A 13,822-nucleotide genomic window follows, 5' to 3' on the forward strand; every position below is an offset into this window, starting at 1 on the left:
TTCAGCACTGACCCCCTGCAGGACTTCATGCCTTCGAGGATGAGGATATGACACATCACCCCCAGCCCCTTGCCCCCATTAACTCCATGATAATTCATTTTTTCCCAGACTGCCGGATTTAACATACTGAAAAGCTGTTTAATTCAGCTTCCATTGGTCCATAGATGCATATAAAAGTGCTGTAATACAAGACTGCAGTTACAAAAAGTAGTATTTCATAACATACTCAACTGGCACAGTCAGATACTCTCGCGGGAAGGTGGAGGGAGAGCTGGTGTATTTCCAGTTTCCACAGTTATACGAGACCTTACATGAGATAAAGCTCTTTCACACGATGAAGCTGTTTTCAGCGTCAGCTGCCCCTTCCACTGTGTAATCTGGCTCCCACGCATGGCGGCTGAAAGCAGCCAGCCAGGGAACATGCTTGAGACATGAGAATTCACTCCTCCTTGTCACCTGCGGTGGATTGGCCCCGTTACGCAGCGCTCTCAGAAGTCAGATTGCTGGGTACGGCAGGGGTAGGGGACAAGTTTAAGATCTCTTCAAAGGAAGGGCCTTCGTCCTCAAGGGGTATCTCTGCCTCAAACATACGCTGGAGCAGAGCATCCACAGTCCTGTACCCTGCAGGTGGCAAAAAAAAAAAAAAAAAAAAAGGTCACTGTTAGCACCCACTGCTGAAGTTAGGTGGCAGCTGCCTTGAGGCAGCTCCTACTGAAATCCTGTTCCTTGGGTTCTACACTAACCAGGCAAGAAAACACAGGCCCCAAATGATGTTTCCTGGTCTTTCACCCCCTATAGTTTCAAGCACTGTGAGCACTTGTAAAGAATAAGGCCATTATTTTAATATTTTAAACATTTCTATGCCCGTGCATCCTTCAATGGGTTTGTGATCCCCACCAGCTGCCATGCGGAGAAGCAGAGGATTGGGGAACTGCTCAAGTACAGCAAGAAAGCCAGAAGAAAAATAAGTGTTAAGCTGGAGGAAAGGAGCATATAGTCACCCTGTGATCCTAGCCAGGAGGAACAGAACGCACACAGGAAGGAGAAAAGTGGAAAAACAGGCGTCTTGGCCACAGCAGGACCTCAGTCCCCAGGGCAGGGTCTTCAGACTGGCTGCTGAAGGCAAACATGCACAGGAGGGTCTAGGTAGGAAAGAGGAAAAGGAGTTGCTACAAAAATAGAAAACCAGCAGAGTGTTGACAGTTCTCTAAAAATCTCCATCTGGGTTTGAGTTGCTTTTACAGCCCAAAGGAAGCAGGAGTGTGTGGGAGCTTTCCCAGAGACAGGGCTACGACCAGGGACAGTTCAGAGCCTCGGCCTCTTGGGCCAAAGACTGGGCTCACCGCAGGGCCACACTTACGCTTGGAAGCGATTTTAAACACCAGCCCTTTAGACTGAGGCTTCGTTCCACCTTCCCCCTCGAGGTCGTGCTCAGCACTCTCCATGTGATCCAGGAGCTGCTCATCCTGGAGCTCATCCCTACACAAAAAGGACCAGAAGTTACCCTGGGGGGGACACATCTTACCCCAGGGGCCCACAGGTACCCAGTGGCAACAGATTCTCTGGGGCAGGGCCAGCACCAGTCCCACTGTCAGCCTCCAGCGTCTCTCTTCCTGGGCTGGAAGAGCTCAGCGAGGCAGACACAAGGCCAATGCCAGGAGCCTTCTGCTGACAGCTAGACCAAGCCTACACAGTCACGACACGAGTGAGAACTCTGTGACGAGGAAGAGGAGTCTCAGTTCACACCTTGGGGCAGCGGGAGGCTTTTTCCCCGCAGTCCCACAGCCCTCATGGGATGTGCTGAGCCAGCCACATCCAGCGTGACTTTTTTTTTTGGGCTTACTCTTGAACTCCCATTCCCAGCTCCTGGATTTTCTGTTCAATGGCTGTTTCTACTTCGCTCTTCTCCAGGGAGTACTCCACGAAGAAAGCTTCCAAAATGAATGACACAAAGATACTGAAAGAAATGAGGAGGAGAATTACACAGCAGCATTTCCTTACCGGCTTTCCCCCTGCTTTTGGCCATCAACTGTCTCGGTATTCCCAGGCTCATTCCCCAGCACTCCATCCCCTCCTCTGCTGAAGACAAGGAGCTCTAAGTCAGAGCAGCACCCAGCAGAAAGAAGACACAGATGCAGCGGATTCCTCTAAAGTACATGTCCTGTTTGTCTCCAGGAGTCATGCAATGTGACCCCAGGACCAGCAGCAGCACCCTAGCAGGGGGCAGAGCCCCTCTTCCCTCCAAAATGGAGCAGAACAACCCAAAACTTACTTGACAATAATTATCACCATCACGATGTGGAAGGCAATGAAATAGAGCTTCACGGGCTGAACGGTCACATTGGCAAAGCCATTGGCAAAGAGTATGAACAGGAGTTAAGGGCAAAAGGAGGAGAACACCTTGCTGTAGAGTAGTGCTACAGGAGGAACCAGATCATTCTGCCCAGCAACGACCTTCTGAAAAATCCCTCTGCAGGGAACATTTTGCTGTTGTCCAGCACTATGTGCATGGGCACGTGCAGTACCAGGGGAAGAGCAGGGTTAAAAAAACCGAGCTCTAGTTTGGACGTCCCACCACAAAGGATATCGTGCCACTGGTTGACCACAGTGAGCTCCATCAGGACGATGAACGACGAGGCAAAGTTGTTGAAGTTGTTCTTGCAGTATTTCCCACGGGCAAACAGGGAATCCTTGAGGGCTGGGTTTCCGCATTCGAGGGCGTGAGGAGCGTTCGAGTTTGGAGGAAAGAACTGGATTTTCCCATGGAATAACTCCATGCCAATGATTGCAAATACACAGTACACAACCTGGGAAGAGAAAACCCATCGCCTGCTTCTCCAGTGAGCGGCAAGCTCCATGGCAAGTTTAGAAGTTCCAGCAGGTTTTTCAGCTTTTACAGACACTGCAAGCTGCTGAAGAGCAGCACAGAGCCCATGAGACCCAAACCACTCAAGAGCAATTACCAAGCAGGAATAATATGCCAAGAACTCCAGCCCAAATACATGGAAATGAAATAGTTGCAAATCATATGAGGAGAACGTATTTTTAGGAAATTATTTGAGAAACAGGTTTCTCATGCAGATTTTTGCCAAAATCATAGTTTGATTGTGCCCAGCCTGCAAAAAACATCTTTCACTGCCCCATGGAGCACAGAAGGATGTTCTGCTGTGGCAGCTAGCAGGAACCCAACCCCTTTGCACACATTTTCTTGTGGAATAACCAAGAATCAAACGGACACTTACAGTTTCAAGGGCCTGCCATGCAGAGATCTGCATTTATCCTCTTGGAAACAGCATGAGCATGAGACTTAAGACACATTCCTGTAAAACTGGAGTGCTTTGAGCTAAGATACCAGGATTCCTTACCAGAGTCAGCCCACCAAACGTCAGCATTGTCGGGACAATGTTTATCAGCGTGTTCATGATGACCCGGAACCTGCAGCAAACGATTCATGACAACACCTGCTGTGGGGAGGCTCTGTTAAAGCCCATGCTCATGGTCACAGCCCATTCCCTGCATGTCCTTATTTATAAATAAGTCCCCAGAGAGGCTGCAGCAACTGGGTTCATCCCAGGCACAATGGGACGAGGCCTTCGGCTGCTCTGTTGAGCGGCCATGGCCAGTCCAAAGCTGCCATGCAGACCAACTCAAGGCACTGTCTCAGCCAGCCTCTGACATAGCCTGCCCTCCCCCCCCGAAACCCATATCCCTATCCCATTCTTGTCCTTACCTTTGAAAGCTATCAACAATCCTTATTAGCCTGAGGACCCTTAAGATGAAGACAATGTCCAGGATCTGTTGGCTGTTGTACTTTGTGGCTGAGAAAAAAAAAAAAAGATTTTTTCGTTACAAAAAATAATCAGGGAAGCATAGAGATAAAGCATGTTCTTACATTTGTTACAATTATGTCCTTGTTAAACACTGTTTATAACTGGTAGCTATAAAAAATAAAGACTGGGTTAGTTCTTAGAAACCCCTCAGAAAATTCATTCCCGTGTCAAAGTCTCCCGAGCCCAAGGCGATGGCAAAAGAGTACTCAAACCACCGAGTGTCCCAGATGCATGCAGACTGCTCAAGCTGCACTTACTCGATTTCAGGGTGGTATTGAGTATCGTTGCAGTCAAGGCAGCAAAGATGATGAGGGTGTCAAACCTAGCACGAGGGAAGGCAGTGCTATTAGAGTGGTGGCAATGGAGAACGGGCACTTGAGCTGCTACACAACACCTGAAAGTAGTGACCCCACTTCCCCCATCTGTGCCAGACAGCCCTGCGTCACCTCCAGCTGTCTGCAGGAGGGGCAGATGGGAAAGCTTTGTTTAGCAAAACACTTTCTATCTTCATATGCTTTGAGACAGCAGAGTGGGGCAGAGCACAGCAGTCTCTGTCAGAACCAGGGGAGGCCAGGGAAGAGCACAATGTCCCCTGACACATACAACCATTTTAGTTACAGCCTGGCACATGGGTTGGGCAGCCCATCTCTCCAAGAGACTTCCAGTTCTTGAGGAGCTGAACACAAAGATCTCATCACAGTTCACACCACCTTTAACACAAACATTCACGCCACTCACCAGTTCCAGAACTGGTTTTTGCCAAAGAATGCCCTCGGTTCGTAAGTGTACACTTTCAGGAGGATCTCGATTATATACAAAGCAAGGAAGACCCACTCTGCATAAGAAATATAAGGGGTCTCCTCATCCAGAGCAATGAAGATAGCATTTATCAGGATGATCACATCATAAGTCCAAACAAATCCCCTGCAAGAAGAAAAAAAGAGAAGTCAGCTTGCCACTCCCAAGAAGGTAAAAGTTACAGTTATTTCAGGAGTTCTTCACCTCCTCTCTCAAACATTGCCATTTAAGAAGCTATCTTGACCCATCGGTTCTCCCCAAGCCTGAGAGTTTAGGGAAATGACTGCAGAGATCACCTTTGCTCTTCAAGTCCAACACAAAGTAGAGCACAAGCCTTCAGGGTACACCAGTGTCAAGGCTCTCAGCGTTAAACTCCAGAGACTGACCGCGAGTGTGTTTCCAACAAGGCAAGCAGCGTTTCTCAAGCAGAGAGACTGGATGAGTAAAACAGAAGACCATAGGAAACTGGGAGATGTGGCTGGTACACCAGCTGGGTGTGCTGGAGTCAGAGGGACTGGGACAGGCTGGGAAAGTGGGCAGAGAGGAATCCCACCACGTCCAGAGGGAAATGCAGAGTCCTGCTCCTTGGGGGGAATAACCTCAGGCACCAGCACAGGCTGGGGGTCACCCATCTGAAAAGCAGCACTGCAGAGGGTCTCAGGGGGGCTTGAACACGAGCCAGTAACGCTCCCTGGTGGCAAAGGCAGCCAACAGCATCCTGGGCTACCTTAGGAAGCGTGCCCAGGTCCAGGGAAGTGATTTTTCCCATCTGCTCCGCACTGGTGAGGGCACATTTGGAGTGCTGTGTCAACAACGGAGCTCCTCAGCGCAAAAGAGACCTGAAGGTACTTGAGCAAGTGCAGCAGAGGGCCACAAAAACGACTAAAGGCTAGGCTGGGCTGACTGGTCACAGGCTGAGGGAGCTGGGGTTGTTCAGCCTGAAGGGGAGAAGGGTCAGGAGGAGCTCAACATGTATAAATACCTGATGGGAAGGTGCAGAGAAGACGGAGCCAGACTCTTCAGAGGTATCCAGTGAAAGCACAAGAGGCAAGGGGCACAAGTTGAAATACAGGATTTTTCCATTCAAACCAAAAAAGACTTATTTTAAAAAAAAAAAAAAACCTGATGGTGGTCAAACACTGGAACAGGTTGCAGAGAGGTTATGGAATCTCCATCCTTAGAGATACTGAAAAGACAACTAGACATAGCCCTGAGTACCCTACTCTAGCCAGCCTTGACTTGAGCAGGGGGTTATACTAGACCGTCACTAGATGTTCCTTCCAACCTCAGCGATTTTGCAATTCTGGGAAGACTCAGATGTGAAACAGAGCACTAGCAGCTCATCGTACCAACGTGGTAAGAGCTGATGAGGCAGCACAACGCAGCTTTGCAGCAGAGACTACTGATGTAAGCTCATCTTTAAGTGAAGCATTTAGTCTCATCCTTCAAGGCAGGTCGTAAAGAACTTCTTGCTTTTAGTAAAAACTATTTACACCCAGCACCTATAGCAGATGTGAACAAGCAGGACTGGAAGAGGTACGGACTCACCAGCAGCCACGTCTAGTTTCTGTGCACCACTGAAGGTAGTCTAAGAGCAGAGCTGGTCCACAGAACACTTAAAGAGAACCCCCAATGTGTGCCTAAATGCCATTTGCACTTTCCAGCATGACACCCAGACGAGCATTTGCCTCCACAGCCCTGGGAATGTTAAGAGCCGCTTGCTCCAGCGGCAGAGGCTTACCTGTGCCTAACCATGCTGCGCAGGAACTGGCTCACTGCTGACTTGTACACACGGGGCATCCATCGCCCCAGCGGATGGCTGCGTATTTTCAGGGTGATCACCTGGATGTTGAGGAGATCTGCCAGCTGTACAAAGGACTTCTTGTCTGCAGGAGGGGAAAGAACCACACATCAGTCTGCTGTCACTAAAAAGACAAGGGTCTGGCAAATGCAAACCTACAAGCAAACAAGTTGCAACAATCTGGACTCAATATCCGTTCATGGCAGCAGGGAACACACGTGCCCAAAGTGGGATCCACCACAGAACAGGCTGAACTCTGTACTCCAGCAGCTCCTCTGCCTCATTCCTGAGGGACTGGCATAAGCCCCAGGCCAACAAACAACAAACCCTTAATGACCAGGATGGGCACGACCTGGCAGGAGGAGGCTGACCCACCTCTCCTGATGTCCTGTGCTGCTCTGGCTGGAGACAAGAGGCTCCAGAGGATTGCGTGGGAATACACATTGCTTAGAGGAATCTGATAACAAGGGAGGCTCTCCTCGTCCTGTGCTGAGAACAGGAGGTCCCCTTCTCTGTGATGAGCTCGGCCTGATGTCAAATGAAGAGCTACCCACAGTGTACATGACACAGGTTACACCACAGGCAGGAAGAACAACTTCTCAGGACTTAAGCAGACTGGAGAGAAGCAGGAAGAGGGGCCTGGAGTCCCTCTGCGCCCACTGCAGACCACAAGCCCCAATGCCAAAACTCCTGAAGCATCAGGCTCCCGACCCCAGGCTCCTCCCCAGTCCCCTGAGCATAGCAGTGCCCTGCTGCTCACCGATGAAACCCTTCTGCTCATCGTCTGAAATGCGTAGCAGCAGCTCTCGGTGGGAGTTGCTGATGTCAGGAGCCACAAGCTTGACAAGCTGCTTCCACCGGGCTTCTCTAACCACAAACTGTGCTCCTTCCTCTTCCTTCAGGAGGTTGAAGGCCTCGATCATCTTGCGGCGCTTCATGTAAGCAAGCTTACGGATCTCATTCTAGAGAGAGGATCAGGATTCAGACACCTTCGGTTACCCTTCCCCCTCCCTTGTTTTTTCAATCTTATTTTCATGGCACAGAGATGCAAGAAGAGACTCAGGGGAACACACTTGGAGTGATATGAGACAAAGTACAGCATAATTCACGGGGCGATGAGAAATGTTACGTAACAGGCAGCGATGGGCCCTCTGCACAGCACTCTGGAAGGACCAACACACTGCTTGCTGCTGGGAGATGCACTGAAAAACCGGAAGAGGAGACAAAGGATAGCATCTAACAGGAAAGAGATGGGGGATATCCTTCAAAGATCACAGGATCTGTGTGCCCACAGGTCACAGAAGCAAAGAGGATGCATCCACACATTTCCCATCCATAAATGGATACTGCTGAGATCAGGGGTGGAGATCCTCTTCTGCACACGATTACACAGAGGCTGAAGAACCTTATACCCTTGGGAGAGCAGCCTCTGGTAAGACCTAGCAGACTGCTTACTGAGAAAGAGCCAGTTCCATCACGGGAGCAGCCAGGAACTTCCAGGGCTCACCCTTTGATCACAAGTACCAAGCTACTCAGTTTGGGTAGAAGAAACAAGCGTTCTGATTTACTTAGACCTCCCTTTACATTTCCTTTGATTTAAGAGCACATGCAGCAGCAGAAAAATTGTGCTGTGTGCTTAGAGCCAACTGAAAACAGCCTCCTTCATAGAGACAGCATTTCTGAGCTAGGACTCGGCCTCTAACAGCAACAGGGCAGAGACACATGCCTCCGATCTGTTGCAATTTCTTGGGACCGCAGCATTTAACAATGCAATATTCCATGCTGCAAAGAGCAGAACTCCCAGCAATCCCCATGATACGAAAGGTGGACCTGTGCTTGGTACTTGCAGACCAAAGGCCAGAAGCTGTGCCCCTTCGCTGCATTTTTGAGAAGCAGCAGCTTTACAAGGGAAAGCCAGATGGCTCCTTTATAAGGTCACACGGAACAGCAGGCAGTCACTGGTCACCACTCACCCCTCCAAACATTACCTTCAGGTGTTTTTTGTAGTTGTTGTACACAACAGCCAGGAAGAGAGACATGAAGATGTAGGTGTTGATGATGACAAAGGCAATGAAGAACAGGGCATACCATGAGCTGAAGTCAAATGCCGGCATCCTAGAGAATGAATAGAGGACGCAATCATTTATTAGAATACATGAGGATGGAAAGCCCAAACCTTAAGTTTAACACAGCTGTGCAAATTAAAAAGTCTGTGTAGAAAGCCCTGCAAATATTACGAGAGAAAAAGACATGTGACCACTAGAGCACACCCTTCCTTTTCAGGAAAGGGTTTTAATCAAAGAGCGTGTGCATTTGTCCCTCCGGTTAAAGCCTTCATCAGCTACAGGGTCACTTAGAAAGCACTATTTTTTTTAATGCATCTTTTCCTAAAGTCTTCCTAACCTCAGATTCCAGTTCAGAGCCACTTATAAAACAGCTGGCTGAGAATTCATGAAACCCCTGCAGGCTGGAAAAGTGAAATCCCTGTTGCTGCTCTGAAATACCTCGTTGTGTAAAACACAGTGTTGTTCTAATCAGAGATTCTGCCGCTAGGAGCAGGACACCAGCATTCACAACAGAAAGACTGCAAGCTCAGCACACATACATGACATCCGGGCTGTTTGCTGTCGTCACCAGCACATAGAGGTCAAACACAATTTCTAGGTAGTTTTTGAAATAGGGCAAGCCTTCTGCTGTCCGGAGATTCCTAGGAGGAAAAGGACAATCTGAAGTTAAGCAAAGATCACATGTCCCACCGCAGGAACTGCACGTATCAGCAGTGCTCGTATTCACTAGTAGTCGTTTGGAGTTGCCAGATTCCCTTCTTCCCCAAAGTATCACACACATTCTTCCCACCCAGCTCTGAGTGACAGAAGTATTCTCACCTCTCACCAAACAGTTTCAAGGCCATGAGGGAGAACATGAGAAGGCTAAACATGAAGAGCAAGAAGACGTAGGTGATCTCTGGCAGCGTGTTGCGGATGCTGCGGAAGGCTCTCCGAATCTGCCAAGGAGAAGGGAAGTGTTCAGAGGCCAAGTGGTACCTGTTTTTCCCCTCACCATCCCATCTGGATCAAACAACTACACAGGGACAGGCAAGCAAAGGGCAACACTGGTACTCTTCTGTCACCTGGCAGGAGAGATTCTGACCCAGACATGCCAGCTGTGCTCTGCTAAAACCTGTGCAAGAGTACCAGGCTTTTTGTTCTCCTTCCCCAGAGGAGACAGCAGAAGGAGGGACCCTATCTCCACACCATCATGAACTCAGCTAGCCAGGGGACAGAGGGCCCTGTGGCACTGCTGAGATGCTCTTGCTGCAGAGGACCAGTCAGGAACAGAAGCCTGTCACCCCAGGCCACAAAACACACGCTCTGAGCCTGAGAGTTCAACTGCTCCCTCCCCCAGACCCCCACACCACTCATTTATTCATTTGTAAGTCAGTCTTGGACAGCAGGGCAAAGATCTTGCCGTGACAAGAGTCCAAGTCACCCAGCTGGACTACAAGGTCCATTTGTGAGAACAGCACAACTCTTGCGCTTATTTGCCTAGGAGACTTCTAGAAATAAGTAACCTGGCCCCTGACCCAGGGAGAAACAGTTATCTCGTCTGCAGTACTGCTGATGTTCACAGCTCCTGAGGACAGCACCTAACTGCTCCTCTGCACAGCCTGGACTAAGCACAACCCACAGGCTGACCTTACCAGAAACATTCTTCCTTCTCCATGCAGTTTTACACTTTAAGCCTGATCTTCCCTAACTGATCACAGCACCGTGTTGGGTGAGCAGCTCTAGTTCCATCCCAAGCACACTCAGGGCTCTGGGCACCAGTAACCCAGCCCATGGGTCCAGGGAGAAGCCTTTTGGCACTTTGCACAGAGCCCAAGCAGCACCAGTGCTAATGCACCTTCTTCTCCACCTCAAATTCTTGCTTCAGGCCACCTCTGAGAGAAATCTTCACTGAGAGGAACCTAAATTCTGCCCCTTCCTGGACAAAAATCTTTCTACCAAATCTCCTGAATCTCAGAAAGCAGCAGGCTGTCCAAAAATAGGAACCTGCACCAGAGGTACATCCCACCAGATTTCTTCCTTACCTGGCGACTCTCTGCAAAGTTGATCAGGAAGATGGGCCTCACAATTCTTGACCATCGAATGCTTTTGATGTTGTATACCCTGAGGACCCCATATATGGCCAAGTCTGTTAGGGACAACTGCAGAAGAAAGAAGGAAAATTCCCAGAAGCAGTGTTGGAAATGTGTCTAGGTGGTGAAGATAACAGGGTTAGCTGACACAAGACAGAAGCACACATGACAGGTTTGTGAAAATCGGACAAAGTGTTGGTTGATTTGGCCATGGTTCTTGGAGAGCCCTTGTGCAGGAGGAAAAAAAGCCACCTCCACATCGGCCACTTCAACCTCGGAGGCTCCCCGAGGCCCAACTCACCAGGATTGCAACCATGATGCAGATGTTCTTGGTATCCTTCCAAAATACATTGCGAAGGGTGACTTTTGCAAAATGTGTCAGTCGGCCAAAGAATACCAGAAGGCACAACACCTCGACCAGAGAAGTGACCTGCAGAGGGAGAAGAGGCCAAGTCAGAGCAACTGAGAGCAGTGCTAGCCCTCTTCACACACACGAGGACGTTCAGGCTGGGGTAGAGGCAAAGAAGCAGCAGGCAGAGTCAGTGCAGAAGTTTTTCCAGTGGTTTTGCTGTTGGCTGTTTTACAGGCTCATGTATCTGGCACTAAGCAATAGTTTTGGGCTTCCTTTTGTGAAATTCCCTGCCACAGGCATGTTAAAGCCAGTAAATTTGCAGTTGCTTAGGATTCAAGGAGCACATCTCTCACAATACACTAGTGCAGAACAAATAAAGGCCACGGAAAAGTCAGCCCTAAGGGCAACACTCCACTCCTGCCTTCAGGCATGAGGACTGGACTTGGGTCACGTTGAAGGCTGGAATTGTTCTCCGAGATGCCAAAAAGCAACATGATTTTGTCCGTGGTCACATCAGCTTTTGCTGACAGCCACAATGGCTCCCATAGTCCCTGTCTAGCTCCCATGCCCCTTTTTTGTCCCCATTTCAGTAGATCAGAGATTCCAACAGAAATATCACCATCAATTATCTCTTGACACCTTTGACAACTAGTTTCAAGCAAGAAACCCTTGCTTGCTCTCCCAAGCAACACAATACTGACTGCATTGCTGCTTCTACACCGAAAACTTACCAGGAAGGGGAGCGGGTACACAGCAGGTTCTTCAAACACTGCAAGGGACAGGTTGAGAAAGATGAAGAAGTAGGTGGCTGTTCGCATAACCCAGTGGTTATAGAGGTGGTAAAGCCTGTAGAGAGAAGGCAGTGGCACCATAAATAAAGGCTGCAGTGCACATACCCCTGGGCTCATCAAATACAGCTTGGAAGAACAGCACATGCTGTCCCCAAGAGTCCTGGGGGCACAAGGGTAACAGGAGCACAATTTCTGCCAGCCAGGAATTTGGCAAGTTGTTTCCTGGCCCTTCCTTATAGTCTCAAAGCTGATGGACACTATACTCCCTTTCAGTAAAAAAAAAAAACCTGGGAAGGTGGAACACAGGTGTCTTCAGTTCAGTTTAAGTCTCCAACAGACAGATCTGGTAAAGCTGCGTCCTTTTTGTAATTACCTTGTTCCTTAATTAGAGTGCAAACTTCTGCGAAGCTCAGGTACCCACAGGACACACAAACCAAGTCTGATTAGTTATCCAACACCCTTTCTTTGCAGGTTAAGAAGCAAAGAGACAAGAAAAGCCACCAGAGAGAAGCACAGAGCTGCACAGTAAACTGTTTTTTATACAACACCTAAGCAGTATTCTGTCCCCTACGGTAGCAAAACTGACGGTGAATGCCAGCAGCCACCATGAACCCCTCCAGCTCTAAGCCTCCCCCAGGAGGTTTCACAGGATGGCATGCAGCAGTGGCTCCTGTGGGGAGATGCGGAGCAGATCGGCAGAGTACATAGTTTCTCTGCCAATAAAAAAGCTGCCAACATTGCCAAACAGTCCCTCATCTGCCCAATAACCACCTGCACACAGGCTACAGGGCAGGTAATTGTACAGATGATGTATCATACCCTTAGTAACGCCATCAAGACACAGCCATGTAAAACCTGCTCATTTCTATTTACTTGGGCAGGACAAAACGCTATGCACACAGTCTGTTTTTCCAAAGCAGGCACAGGTCACAGCTACGCAGCAGTCTATACCTGCTCAGAGCCTTTGGAACAAACATACTGAACCACACCAAGATGCCCAAGAAACTTCCCAGGCTGAGATGCGAGAACTAGGGCGAAGGGAAGGGTTTGATGGGGAGGGCTACAGGTGTCACTGATGCTCACACGCGGCTTTGCTGGCACTCTGTCGTACCACCTTTCCCTTCTATACTAGCCCCCTTCTCTTAGGCTTTCACACAGAAATAGCTTGCCTAAAGCAGCCTAAGCTTGAAGGTTAGACTCAGAAAAGCTGCCTCAGCCTCTTTTCAGTAGCTAAAAGGGAAGAGAGTCACCACTGCAGGCAAAGCATTCTTAACTTAGGGAATTTCACTTAACTTATTCCCAATTAACATAAGCTTTTAATTACTCCTGCCCCTAGCAGTGACCACCCTTTCTGAAGCACACCTGAGCAGAGGTGCTGCACATTCATTAGCTGAAGCTTTGGTGTGTGGTGGGTTGGTGTCACCCACTGCCAACTAGTAACAGCTGTGACCAAGAAACCGTAAAGCCCCCTGCTACCAAACACTGGGCACAGCCACACTGCAGCACCCCCTTACACAGAGGGGCGGGCTAACCAAGCTCACAAAAACTCTTCATCCCCACAGAGTGCTGCAGCTTTGCTCGTAGAAGATTTTATTTTTTTTTTTGCTCCAACCAAACACACATTTTTATTTCCTTTCCCATCCTCAATGTACAGATGCCCCGAGCCCCCTTCAACATATGTACTGCAGCTTAAATCCACTTCTTGGCACCCCAACCACCCAACCTTCTCAGCACCCAGCTGATGAAGCTGAAGCCCCCAGCCTTTGCTGGCTGTTGTTTTTAGATACCACAGTGGTTTGCTCTCCCCATCCCAGCTCCAGCACCCCACAGCACCACACGCTCCCTGTGAAACCAGTGCAGAGCCCTGCTCCACTGTGATGGCACGCTCGCAGGGTGCAGACCTCCTCACCTGACCGCCTCCGGGGAAGTCTTAAAAGGAATATTTCTGTTGTACTGCGCATCGGAGACAAACGCTGCTGCCAGCAGAAGATCCTGTGGACAGGGGAAGAATATAGACAGCTAGTCAGTAGGCGCTGGAGCTTGAAATAATCTTCAGACACTCCCAGGAGGTCCCTCTCACCCCAGGGCACACCACAGAGGTGAAAAGCGATA

At 49.3% G+C, this 13,822-nt stretch overlaps 1 protein-coding gene across 1 annotated transcript; it reads right to left on the bottom strand.

Annotated features, from left to right (window-relative positions):
• Nucleotides 1-475: 475 nt before the first annotated feature.
• Nucleotides 476-13,699, bottom strand: LOC104472241 (two pore calcium channel protein 1-like). Its single transcript, XM_010087824.1, has 18 exons — nucleotides 13,620-13,699; nucleotides 11,651-11,765; nucleotides 10,869-10,997; nucleotides 10,520-10,636; nucleotides 9,315-9,433; nucleotides 9,035-9,136; nucleotides 8,418-8,544; nucleotides 7,190-7,391; nucleotides 6,370-6,514; nucleotides 4,569-4,754; nucleotides 4,088-4,152; nucleotides 3,731-3,818; nucleotides 3,366-3,435; nucleotides 2,588-2,807; nucleotides 2,273-2,363; nucleotides 1,844-1,957; nucleotides 1,361-1,479; nucleotides 476-621 (listed from the first exon to the last, which is right to left on the bottom strand). Exons 2-18 carry the CDS (start codon nucleotides 11,735-11,737, stop codon nucleotides 476-478), a joined length of 2,127 nt encoding a protein of 708 aa, XP_010086126.1. The 5' UTR covers nucleotides 11,738-11,765; nucleotides 13,620-13,699.
• Nucleotides 13,700-13,822: the final 123 nt, after the last annotated feature.

The sequence above is a fragment of the Pterocles gutturalis genome, unplaced genomic scaffold (assembly GCF_000699245.1).
Source record: "Pterocles gutturalis isolate BGI_N339 unplaced genomic scaffold, ASM69924v1 scaffold33736, whole genome shotgun sequence".
NCBI lineage: Eukaryota > Metazoa > Chordata > Aves > Pterocliformes > Pteroclidae > Pterocles > Pterocles gutturalis.